Source organism: Panulirus ornatus, chromosome 40 (genome assembly GCF_036320965.1).
Source record: "Panulirus ornatus isolate Po-2019 chromosome 40, ASM3632096v1, whole genome shotgun sequence".
Classification (NCBI taxonomy): domain Eukaryota; kingdom Metazoa; phylum Arthropoda; class Malacostraca; order Decapoda; family Palinuridae; genus Panulirus; species Panulirus ornatus.
This window is the reverse complement of record NC_092263.1, coordinates 5,568,882-5,582,463: the sequence shown is the minus strand read 5'-3', so window position 1 is coordinate 5,582,463 and position 13,582 is coordinate 5,568,882. Positions and strand designations below refer to the sequence as shown.

At 44.0% G+C, this 13,582-nt stretch overlaps 1 protein-coding gene across 3 annotated transcripts in view; it reads left to right on the top strand.

Annotated features, from left to right (window-relative positions):
* The window catches only part of LOC139761328 (ATP-binding cassette sub-family G member 8), a 186,950-nt gene that overhangs the window by 94,845 nt on the left and 78,523 nt on the right, over positions 1-13,582 (top strand). For all 3 annotated transcript variants that reach the window (XR_011715500.1, XR_011715501.1, XM_071685394.1), the window contains exons 13-15: positions 12-263; positions 2,643-2,795; positions 12,799-12,989. Coding sequence is in view for 1 of the 3 variants with exons in the window: in XM_071685394.1 (XP_071541495.1) it covers positions 12-263; positions 2,643-2,795; positions 12,799-12,987 (594 nt within the window). In the remaining 2 variants the exon portion in view is untranslated. The remainder of the gene's footprint in view (positions 1-11; positions 264-2,642; positions 2,796-12,798; positions 12,990-13,582) is intronic.

Here is a 13,582-nt window from a genome sequence, read left to right as displayed (position 1 = left end):
CTCTCCCATAGATATGCTACAGCTTCCTGGCTGCAGGAGGCACATTCATGGCCTACATCCTTCCTGCATACACTATGGCTGGCTTCCCTGTAGCCGAGAAGTTCTATATCTACTTTGGCTACATGTTGCTCTACCTGTATACTACCCGCGCCGTGGCCATTGCCTGTGCCTGTTTGTTCGATGCTCGCCACACAGCTGCTATGTCCACAGGGTTGGTCATGACCGTAGCTGTGGTAGGGGCAGGATTCACCATCCATCCTCAGGTCAGTACCAGTCATCTGAACCATTAATAAGTAGGTATCTACCCTCGGATTAATGCTAGGTCACTGCTGGTCATCCTCAGGTCACTGCTGGTCATCCTTAGGTAACAGTTCTTCATCCATAGGTCACTGCTGGTCATCCTTAGGTAACAGTTCTTCATCCATAGGTCACTGCTGGTCATCCTTAGGTCACTGCTGGTCATCCTTAGGTCACTGCTGGTCATCCTTAGGTCACTGCTGGTCATCCTGAGGTAACAGTTCTTCATCCATAGGTCACTGCTGGTCATCCTTAGGTAACAGCTGGTCATCTTTGGATCATTGCTCTTCATTCTTCATTTATAAAAAATAAATGAATAGAATATATATATATATATTTTTTATTATTTTTTATTATACTTTGTCGCTGTCTCCCGCGTTAGCGAGGTAGCGCAAGGAAACAGACGAAAGAATGGCCCAACCCACCCACATACACATGTATATACATACACTTCCACACACGCACATAGACATACCTATACATCTCAACGTATACATACATATACACACACTCAGACATATACATATATACACATGTACATAATTCATACTGTCTGCTTATATTCATTCCCATCGCCACCCCGCCACACATGAAATGACAGCCCCCTCCCTCCGCATGTGTGCGAAGTAGCGCTAGGAAAAGACAACAAAGGCCACATTCGTTCACACTCAGTCTCTAGCTGTCATGTATAATGCACCGAAACCACAGCTCCCTCTCCACATCCAGGCTCCACAGAACTTTCCATGGTTTACCCAAGACGCTTCACATGCCCTGGTTCAATCCATTGACAGCACGTCGACCCCGGTATACCACATCGTTCCAATTCACTTTACTACTTGCACGTCTTTCACCCTCCTGCATGTTCAGGCCCCGATCACTCAAAATCTTTTTCACTCCATCTTTCCATCTCCAATCTGGTCTCCCACTTCTACTCGTTCCCTCCACCTCTGACACATACATCCTCTTGGTCAATCTTTCCTCACTCATTCTCTCCATGTGACCAAACCATTTCAAAACACCCATATCAATCTAGAGTTTACTTTCTTACACTCTATCACATACTCCCACCACTCCTGTTTCAGTAGTGCTACTCCTTCCCTTGCTCTTGTCCTCTCACTAACCCCTGACTTTACTCCCAAGACATTCCCAAACCACTCTTCCCCTTAACCCTTGAGCTTCGTTTCACTCAGAGCCAAAACATCCAGGTTCCTTGCCTCAAACATACTACCTATCTCTCCTTTTTTCTCATCTTGGTTACATCCACACACATTTAGACACCCCAATCTGAGCCTTCGAGGAGGATGAGCACTCCCCGCGTGACTCCTTCTGTTTTCTCTTTCAGAAAGTTAAAATACAAGGAGGGGAGGTTTTCTAGCCCCCTGCTCCCGTCCCCTTTAGTCGCCTTCTACGACACGTGAGGAATGCGTGGGAAGTATTCTTTCTCCCCTATCCCCAGGAATATATATATATATATATATATATATATATATATATATATATATATATATATATATATATATATAGATAGATAGATAGATAGATATAGATATGTGTGTGTGTACACACACACACACACACACACACACACACACACACACACACACACACACACACGCAGCGTTAATGGGATGGCCTTGATCAGGGCCTCAGCTGCATGTGCCATCTCAGCTAACAAAAATACAGTCTATCCCCAGGCAGTTAGGCATCCATATCCCTACCAACCTGTGTCCTTAAGGCTGGGGACCCAAGTTTGGCAAGACAGTCCAGCAGAAGGAGCATCCTTGATGCCAAAGATCCATCCCATCTTGATGGGAATTGAGTGGAGAAAGAGTAGTATCAAGGTCTTGTTGACAACTTATATTCTCGTCTTGCTGTTACTCGTAATCTTGTTTCTTTTAAGATATAATCTTGAAGAAATTTGAAACATTAAGGTAACTGGAAAATATAAATGAAATGTTATGGAATGTAACTTAGTGCCACTATGTATTTTAAGGTCATTTATTCCCAGGTTCACATATAAATGAAATGTTATGGAATGTAACTTAGTGCCACTATGTATTTTAAGGTCATTTATTCCCAGGTTCACATATAAATGAAATGTTATGGAATGTAACTTAGTGCCACTATGTATTTTAAGGTCATTTATTCCCAGGTTCACATATAAATGAAATGTTATGGAATGTAATTTAGTCCCTCTATGTATTTTAAGGTCATTTATTCCCAGGTTCACATATAAATGAAATGTTATGGAATGTAACTTAGTGCCACTATGTATTTTAAGGTCATTTATTCCCAGGTTCACATAAACTGGATTACTGAACATATTCCTACCATTATGTCCACAGGATATGTCGGCATGGACCTGGCCAACCTTGTGGTGGTCACCCACACGCTGGGTCTTACACGAGGTCAATCGCTATGAGTTTGACAACTTTAATGAGTTCCTGTGTGACCGCAACCCAGTGTTGCAAGACTCCCTGTCTGCCATCCAGAGAAAGGTGAGATACATCTTGAGACTGTAGCAAAAAGTAGGTTTAGGGGTTTTATGTTGACGATCTGGCGATGTGTTGGGACTGGAGAAAGGAAATAAGTTTGAATTCTCTTGGAACAAGAAGAATCTGAGTGAAGGCTGGGGTAAAGATGTTGGACAATGTGAGGAGTTTGAATCTTGCACTTTTGCTACTGTGGTGTTCATTTGGGAAGGAAGTTGACTTAGTAATCTGTGGCAGAGTTGGGATGGACCTGAGGCATGACTCGAAGGCATTTCTGTGTGTTTAGAGGAGCTGATAAAGTGATCTTGAAATAGAGAATACTAAGTTGGAGTCAGAGTATAAGCTTTATGTTTGGAATAATGTTAACATGGTGTAAAAAGGCCTAATAAGGCGATATGGTGAGGATTTTGATGGCTGTGAAAATAGAGGAACATAGAAATAGATTTTTTAATCAGAGTTTGGATTAGAAAAGGTATTAGAGACGAATGAAGACATGAGATAGGGCTTGCAGAAGAGGATATGATGAGCTTTGAATGTGAGAAAGTCATGAATATAGAAATACCTTGACGCTAATATGAGAAGAAATTAAGTTACTTAAGCGTGTGTGCCAGACGCACAACCGGACACTGTTGCCGTCGCCTCTTATCCCACTTGCGACAGTTACTGTGCCATATGAAAGGCCACTTCAAGAAAGTCTGCGGGAAAGAAACGACGGAGCCAAAGCCAAGAGGAGCCCGTCAATGTCCGGTGCAGTGCCATGTATTGGAGAGGTGCGCACGGGCCCACAGCCCGTGCCCTGGCCGATCTCGACTCCCTCCCCCGGATTGTCGCGAGGGACACCCTGTCATGAGAGTCTCAGACACGGGGGCGTAGGTATGCGTGACAGAACCGGCCTTTCTCAGCTCGCTGGGGATAAAAGCGGATAACTTGAACGAAAAGAGCGGGTTGAGAAACGTCGCCAACCTACTCTTGGAGTGTCTGGGATCGGCGGAGTGCTGCTTTGACCTGTGCGGAAGGACTACAAGGCAGGTGTTGGTGGTGAGGATGGCTGGAAATCTGTTTCTCTCTCTTGGAGCCTGTAAGAAGCTGGGACTCGTCTTTCCCCTACTATCTCCCCAAGGTGGCGGGAATTAAGGTTGACGCTCCCACAGACCCAGTGTTGCCACCTCGCCTACATATCATGCTTTCTCTCCACTGGAGGAGAATGTGGAGTGTCTACAGGAGTGGTTAAAGCGACACTTTTCGTCAAAGACATTCAACACTGAGAGATCACCACTTCCAGTAATGACAGGTCTCCCACACCACATCCATTTAAACCCGGACGCACCTCCACACGCTTGTCACAGGCCGACGCAGGTGCCCCGGTACTGGCAGCACGAGGTTAAGGCGTAGTTATATGCAGAAGTGAGGAGAGGAGTGCTAGTGCCCTTCCCAGCAGGAGAGGCGACTGAATGGTGTGCGCGGATGGCAATGGTGGCGAAGTTGGGCCACCCTCGGAGGACAGTGGACTACCAACGCCTGAATGCCAGCTGCCCACGGGAGACCCACCACACCAGAGTGCCTTTTGCCATCGTGTCCAGCGTCCCGGTTCGTTCCTATTAGACCATGGCGGATGCGTTCTGTGGGTTTCACCAAATGAAACTGGACGAAGCCAGCAGCCACCTCACCACGTTCATCACGCCCTGGCGGCGGTACAGGTATCTTCGTACCCCGATGGGGCACTACGCCGCCCCAGATGCCCACACCCAGATCCCGCGAAAGTTTAAGCATAGCGATGACTGCTGCACGACGACAATGTGGAGCAAGCGTTTTGGCAAGTATGCAAGTTCCTAGAGACGTGCGCACAAAAGGGAATCACGCTACAACCGGAGAAATTTAAGAATGCCCGAAGAGAGGTCGAGTTTGTGGGATTCTGTCTGGGTTGGGAGAGATACAAGCCCACGGAAGATAGACTGGCAGCCATCAAGCGCTTCCCCATACCGTTACAACCTCCCCACCACCTCACTGACATCCGCTTGTGGCATGATTTGGTGAATCATCTAGCACCGTTCATGGTCACAGCTCCAGTCATGGAGTCCTTCAGGGAGCTACTGAAACATCCAGCTAGCAAGAAAGTATACTGCGACCACTAGCTGCAGCAGAAGTTTGAAGTGACCAAAGACACCATTTGCCGGCTGATGAGCGAAGGACTGGTGTACTGTGACCAAACATGACCCACGGCAGCAATGACTGACTGAAGCAGGGAGGGAACTGGGCTCGTCATTCTCAAACAGCACTGCTTCTGCGTGTCCGCACATACACTGTTTCGTTGTGGGAGCAGCTGGCACTGCGGGAGCCGACATCTCTCTCCCACCGATGCCAGTTATGCGGCAGTGGAGAAGGCGGCACTGACAGTAGTGTGGTGCCTCCAGAATGCCCAACTATTCATTTTGTGGTGCCCCAACCTCGTATTGGTGACAGACTACCGTCCTCTCGTGGGTCTGTTTTGAGACAGCCCTCAAGGACATCACCAACCCTCGGCTTTTCACGTCGAAGGAGAAGACACTGCAATATCGCTTCCACGTCAAGTACTTACCCTGCAGCAAGAACTGCGCAGCCGATACATTATCCTGCTACCCTACTCTTGCAGCTTTCACAGACGCCCAAAAGAATATGAGAAAGATTTAAAAAAACATGAATTTGTATTTGGCATTTATGGATCTTGAGAAAGCATATGATCGGGTTGATAGCCATGCCTTGTGGAAGGAAAGCTACTAGAAGCAGTGAGAATTTTTTTTCTATCTAATGTGTAGGACAAGTGTACAAGTAGGGAGAGAGGAAAGTGAGTGATTTCAAGTGAAGGTTGGTCTACGGCAGAGGTGTGTGATGTCACTAGACTTGTTTGCTTTGTTTACGAATGGGTTAGTAAGGGACGTGCATGCGAGTCTTGGAGAAAGGGGCAAGTACGTAGTCTGTAGTAGATGAAAGGGCCTGGGAAGTGAGTCGGTTGCTGTTTACTGATGATGAAGCAATGATATCAGATTTGAGAGAAACTGCTGAATCTAGTAACTGAGGTTGGAAGAATGTGTAAAAAGAGGAAGTTGAGAGTAAATGTGAATAAGAGCAAGGTTATTAGGTTCAGCGGGGTTGAGTGACAGGTTAATTGGGAGGTAAGTTTGAATGGAGAAAACTGGAAGAAGTGAAGTGTTTTAGATACATGGAGGAAGACGGCAATGAATGGAGCCAAGGAGAGACAAGTAAGTCATAGGATAGGTGAGTGGGCGAAGGTTCTATGAGCGATGAAGAATGTTTGGAAAGAAGGGGGTCATGATCTGAGAGAGCAAAAATGGGTATATTTAAAGCAATGGTAGTCCCAACAACATTATAAGGATGCAAAGCATGGCCTATAGATAAGGCTGTGTGGATGAGGATGGCTGTGTTGGAAATGAAATGTTTGAGGACAATATGTGATGTGAGGTGGTTTGATCGAGTAAGTAATGAAAGGGTAAGAGAGATGTGTGTAATAAAAAGAGTATTGTTGAGAGAGCAGAAGAGGGTGTGCTGAAATGGTTTGGACATAGAGACATTGGGTGAGGAAAGGCTTACACCGGTCATATCACACAAGCTGAACTATCAGTAATTTTTTTTCCATTCTTGTAGTCAACTGTATTTGTTGATGTAATGTGCAGTATATGACGATTATAGGTTGTAAAAGCAGTTTTAGAGCATTTAAGCGAATCTTTTGTTTCTTAAACTTAGTTGATTACTGACTGGTTATAATTGTTTTATTACAAAAGGATATTTAATTTTTCAGTGAGCATCTTGTCTTCGCTCAAAAGTTAAACGGTATTCATAGAAATGTTTGTAGCCCCGTCCTGATAACTGCTTTTGCCATCCCCTAAGGGACTGATTTTTTCATTGAAATGGAGTAAGGAAACATCAGCCAAAAGATTACAGTTGGATTTCTTTTGTGTGTGAGAAATACTTAGAAGAACAGATGGATTTCTTTGTAGCATTTATTTACCTGGAGAAGGCATATGATCAGAGTTGATGAGATGCTTTGTGGAAGGTGTTAAGAGTATATGGTGTGGGAGGTAAGCTGCTAGAAGCAGTGAAGAGTATTTATCAAGGATGTAAGGCAAATGTTCAAGTAGGAAGAGAGGAGAGCGATTGTTTCCCAGTGAAGGTCGGTCTGCTGCAGGGATGCGTGATGTCTCCATGGTTGTTTAATTTGTTTATGGATGGGGTGGTTAGGGAGGTAAATGTAAGAGATATGGAGAGAAGGGTGAGTATGCAGTCCGTTGGGATGAGAGGGCTTGGGAAGTGAGTCAGTTGTTGTTCTCCGATGATACAGCACTGGTGGCTGATTTGAGTGAGAAACTGCTGAAGTTGATGAACGAACTTGGAAAAATGTGTGAAAAGAAAAAGTTTAGAGTAAATGTGAATAAGAGCAAGGTAATTAGGTTCAGCAGGGTTGAGGGACAAGTTAGTTGGGATGTAAGTTTGATTGAAGAAAAAAATGGAGGAAGTGAAGTGTTTTAGATATCTGGGAGTGGACTTAGCAGCAAATGGAACCATGGAAGCGAAAGTGGTGGGGGAGGGAGCGAAGGTTCTGGGAGAGTCGAAGAATATTTGGAAAGAGATAACGTTATAACGGAGAGCAAAAATGGTATGTTTCAAGGAATGACATTTCCAACAACATGATATGTTTGTGAGGCATGAGCTTCAGATAAGATTGTACGGAGAAGGGTGGATACGTTGGAAATTAAATGTTTGAGGACAATATGTGGTGTGAAGTGGTTTGATCGAGTAATTAATGAAAGGGTAAGAGGGATGTGTGGTAATAAAAAGTATGGTTGAGAGAGCAGAAGAGGGTGTGTTGAATGGTTTGGTCCTATGGAGAGAATGAGTGAGGAAAATTTGACAAAGGTATATATGTGTCAGAGGTGGAGGAAAGAAGGGGAAGCGGGAGACCAAATTGGAGGTGGATGGATAGAGCGAAACAGATTTTGAGCAATCGGGGCCTAAACATACAGGAGGGTGAAAGGCGTGTAAGAAATAGAGTAAAATGGAATGATGTGGTATACCGTGCTCGACATGCTGTCAGTGGACTGAACCAGGGCACTTGAAACGTCGGGGGTAAACCATGGAAAGGTGTGTGGGGCCTGGATGTGGATAGGTAGTTGTGGTCTCAGTGCATTACAAATGACAGGTAGACACTGAGTGTGAACAAATGTGGCCTTTTTTTGTCTGTTTTCCTGGCGATTTTTGGCTGAAGCAGGGGGTAGCGATGCTGTTTCCTGTGGGGCAGGGTAGCGCCGAGAATTGATGAAGGCAAAGAAATATGGATATGTACATGAGTATTTATATCGATTTATATTTGTCGCTGTCTCCCTTGTTAGCGAGGTAGTGCAAGGAAACAGACGAAAGAATGGCCCAACCCACCCACATACACATGCACATATATTTAAACGCCCACACACGCACTTATACATACCTATACATTTCAACGTACACGTACATATACATATATACACATGCTGCCTTTATTCATTTCCGTCGCCACTCCGCCACACATGAAAGTGGCACCCCTCCTCCACCCGCACGCGTACGGAGTAGCGCTAGGAAAAGACAACAAAGGCCACATTCGTTTACACTCAGTCTCTAGCTGTCATGTGTAATGTACCGAAACCACATCTCCCTTTCCACATCCAGACCCCACAAAACTTTCCATGGTTTACCCCGGACGCTTCACATGCCATGGTTCAATCCACTGACAGTACGTCGACCCCGGTATACCGCATCGTTGCAATGCACTCTATTCCTTGCACGCCTATCACCCTCCTGCATGTTCTGGCCCTGATCACTCAAAATCATTTTCACTCCATCCTTCCACCTCCAATTTGGTCTCCCACTTCTCGTTCCCTTCACCTCTGACACATATATTCTCTTTGTCAATCTTTCCTCACTAATTCTCTCCATGTGCCCAAACCATTTCAAAACACCCTCTTCTGCTCTCTCAACCACACGCTTTTTATTACCACACATCTCTCTTACCCTGTCATTACTTACTCGATCAAACGACCTCACACCACATCTTGTCCTCAAACATCTCATTTCCAACACTCTCCTCCGCACAACCCTATCTATAGCCCACGCCTTGCTACCATATAACATTGTTGGAACCCCTATTCCTTCAAACATACCTATTTTTGCTCTCTGAGATAACGTTCTCGCCTTCTACACTTTCAATGCTCCTAGAACTTCCTCCCTACCCCACCCTGTGACTCACTTCCGCTTCCATGGTTCCATCCGCTGCTAAATCCACTCCAAGATATTTAAAACACTTCACTTCCTCCAGTTTTTCTCTATTCAAACTTACCTCCCAATTGACTTGTCCCTCAACCCTACTGAACCTAATAACCTTGCTCTTATTCACATTTACTCAGCTTTCTTCTTTCACACACTTTACCAAACTCAGTCACCAGCTTCTGCAGTTTCTCACCCGAATCAGCCACCAGCGCTATATCATCAGCGAGCAACACCTGACTCGCTTCCCAAGCTCTCTCATCCACAACAGACTGCATACTTGCCCCTCTTTCCAAAACTCTTACATTCACCTCCCTAACAACCCCATCCATAAACAAATTAAACAACCATGGAGACATTACACATCCCTGCCGTAAACCAACATTCACTGAGAACCAATCTCTTTCCTCTCTTCCTACACATACACATGCCTTACATCCTCGATAAAAACTTTTCACTGCTTCTAACAACTTGCCTCCCACACCATATATTCTTAATACCTTCCAGAGAGCATCTCTATCAACTCTATCATATGCCTTCTCCGGATCCATGAATGCTATATACAAATCCATTTGCTTTTCTAAGTATTTCTCACATACATTCTTCAAAGCAAACACCTGATCCACACATCCTCTACCACTTCTGAAACCACACTGCTCTTCTCCAATCTGATGCTCTGTACATGCCTTCACCCTCTCAATCAATACCCTCCCATATAATTTCCCAGGAATACTCAACAAACTTATACCTCTGTAATTTGAGCACTCGCTTTTATCCCCTTTGCCTTTGTACAATGGCACTATGCAAGCATTCCGCCAATCCTCAGGCACCTCACCATGAGTCATACATACGTTAAATAACCTTACCAACCAGTCAACAATACAGTCACCCCTGTTTTTAATCAGTTCCACTTCAATACCATTCAAACCCACTGCCTTGCCGGCTTTCATCTTCCGCGAAGCTTTTACTACCTCTTCTCTGTTTACCAAATCATTCTCCCAACCCTCTCACTTTGCACACCACCTCGACCAAAACACCCTATATCTGCCATTCTATCATGAAACATTCAACAAACCTTCAAGATACTTACTCCATCTCCTTCTCACATCACCACTACTTGTTATCACCTCCCATTAGCCCCCTTCACTGATGTTCCCATTTGTTCCCTTGTCTTAGGCACTTTACTTACCTCTTTCCAAAACATCTTTTTATTCTCCCTAAAATTTAATGATACTCTCTCACCCCAACTCTCATTACATCCATTCCTCCCCCACTCCCCTTACGTCCTTTGTTCTCACCTTTTTCCATTCTGTACTCAGGCTCTCCTGGTACTTCCTCACACAAGTCTCCTTCCCAAGCTCACTCACTCTCACACCCTCTTCACCCCAACATTCTCTCTTGTTTTCTGAAAACCTTTACAAATCTTCATCTTCTCCTCCACAAGATAATTTTCGGACATCCCTCCAGTTGCACCTCTCAGCACATTAACATCCAAAAGTCTCTCTCTCGTGCGCTTATCAATTAACACGTAATCCAATAATGCTCTCTCCCCCTTGTATTCTAACTTTCTAAAAGGGGAAACAGAAGGAGGAGTCACGCGGGGAGTGCTTATCCTCCTCGAAGGCTCTGATTGGGGTGTCTAAATGTGTGTGGATGTAACCAAGATGAGAAAAAAGGAGAGATAGGTAGTATGGTCTGAGGAAAGGAACCTGGATGTTTTGGCCCTGAGTGAAACGAAGCTCAAGGGTAAAGGGGGAGAGTGGTTTGGGAATGTCTTGGGAGTAAAGTCAGGGGTTAGTGAGAGGACGAGAGCAAGAGAAGGAGTAGCACTACTTCTGAAACAGGTGTGGTGGGTGCATGTGATAGAGTGCAAGAAAGTAAACTCTAGATTGATATTGGTAAAACTGAAAGTGGATGGAGAGAGATGGGTGATTATTGGTGCATATGCACCTGGGCATGAGAAGAAAGATCATGAGAAGCAAGTGTTTTGGGAGCAGCTGAGTGTGTGTGTTAGTAGTTTTGATGCGAGACCGGGTTATAGTGATGGGTGATTTGAATGCAAAGGTGGGTAATGTGGCAGTTGAGGGAATACATGGGGTGTTCATTGTTGTAAATAGAAATGGTGGAGAGCTTGTAGATTTATGTGCTGAAAGAGGACTGGTGATTGGGAATACCTGGTTTAAAAAGAGAGATGTACATATATAGTGAAGTGTTTTAGATATCTGGGAGTGGATTTGGCAGCAGATGGAACCATGGAAGCGGAAGTGAATCATAGGGTGGAAGAGGGAGCGAAAACTCTGGGAGCATTGAAAAATGTGTGGAAGTCGAGAACGTTATTTTGGAAAGCAAAAATGGGTATGTTTGAAGGAATAGTGGTTTCAACAATGTTATGTGGTTGCGAGGCGTGGGCTATAGATAGAGTTGTGCGGAGGAGGGTGGATGTGCTGGAAATAAGATGTTTGAGGACAGTATGTGGTGTGAGGTGGTTTGATCGAGTAAGTAATGAAAGGGCAAGAGAGATGTCTAGTAATAAAGAGAGTGTGGTTGAGAGAGCAGAAGAGGGTGTTTTGAAATGGCTTGGTCACATGGAGAGAATGAGTGGGAAAGATTGACCAAGAGGATATATGTGTCAGAGGTGGAGGGAACGAGAAGTGGGAGACCAAATTGGAGCTGGAAAGATGGGGTGAAAAAGATTTTGAGTGATTGGGGCCTGAACATGTAGGAGGGTGAAAGGTTTGCAAGGAATAGAGTGAATTGGAATGATTGGGTATACCGGGGTCGACATGCTGTCAATGGATTGAACCAGGGCATGTGAAACGTCTGGGTTAAACCATGGAAAGTTTCGTGGGGCCTGGATGTGGAAAGGGAGCTGTGGTTTCGGTGCATTATACATGACAGCTAGAGACTGAGTGTGAAAGAATGTGGCCTTTTTTGTCTTTTCCTAGCGCTACCTCGCGCACATGCAGGGGGAGGGGGTTCTTCATTTCATGTGTGGCTGGGTGGCGATGGAAATGAATAAGGGCAGACAATATGAATCATGTACATGTGTATATATGTACATGTCTGTGTGTGTATATATATGTATATGTTGAGATGTATAGGTATGTATATGTGCATGTGTGGACGTGTATGTATATACATGCGTATGTGGGTGGGTTGGGCCATTCTTTCGTCTGTTTCCTTGCGCTACCTCGCTAATGTGGGAGACAGCGACAAAGTATAATATACAAATATAAGTAAAATATATAGTTTTGCTCCACTTTTTTCTTTTGCATTTCCATCAATAAATGCCAACAGAATACAAGACTATTGTTTTGTTCATAATCTCCAAAAATTAGTTTGTTACTTTAGAATAGTATTTCTTACCATATTATTTTCCAGCCATCTTGATTTTTCTCTCCACTAACATCTCTTCTTTGAACTCATGCTTGTGACCTCCGGCCCTCTGGTTAATGGTGGTGTCCTGTGCAAAAGGGCTTATGAAGTGATTTTCTTCATATACATACAGGGCAGAATGGTGACTGGAGCTTCAGTTTCTGGCTAAATGGGCTCTTGTTTTGGGTACTTCTTTTTTTCTTGGTGATATATGGGATATTGACTAACACTTAAGTGCTCCACTATATGTATCCATATTGTTTCCTGGTGGGCAATATGCAGGGTTTTAAATGGGGGCTAAGGGACACTTCTACCATTGCTCATGCTCTGATTATCATCCTTGCAGGCACCGTGTGGGGTCGTGACAGGGGATCAGGCACTCCGTTACATGGGTGTCCTGGAGCCCAATCTCCCTGACGTGTTCTACCCAGCTGTCTTCATCCTGGTGGCTTACCTCTTTGGCCTGGTCATCACTGTTATTTCCTTCATTGGCAACAAGAAACCAAATCGAACCAAGAAGTATAGAACAGAATAGCTGTAAGGTCTTTCAGTTTTGTTAGAAATACTGAAAAATGTAACATGATAAATAGCAAAGTTTTTCAGTAGGTTTCATTATCAGGAATATCAAGACTTTATTGAAATAGTGAAAAATACTGTGACATATTGAATGGGTGGAGAATGTTATTCCAATTGTGACATGTTATTTTTTGATGATTATGTTTAAAATGATTTAGACTATCAAGTCATTCAGTTAGCACTGGAGGCTTGTATGCAGTGTGAACATTTTATAGGATATGAGGATGAATGACATAGAAACATGATCCTTGAATTCTTTTTTGTCTATAAGATAATTCTCAAGTTCCTTTTATGAAAATAATAGGTTAGGGAAAATGTGGGTTTTCTCTAGATTGATAATGTAATTTGGTAATCTATATCCTTGTCCACAAAAGGATATTTTGGAAGTTATCCTGACAAGGTGCTTGGGAAAGCTTTCTCATTGCCAAAATTCAGATTATATGCAGTGATTTCACCCCTTAGTGATGTTAGAATATTCTTCCATGCAGACTTTTGATTGAAATTTTCATGATGTGTGAAATTTTCCTTTATATCTCACCTCTCTTTATTCATCA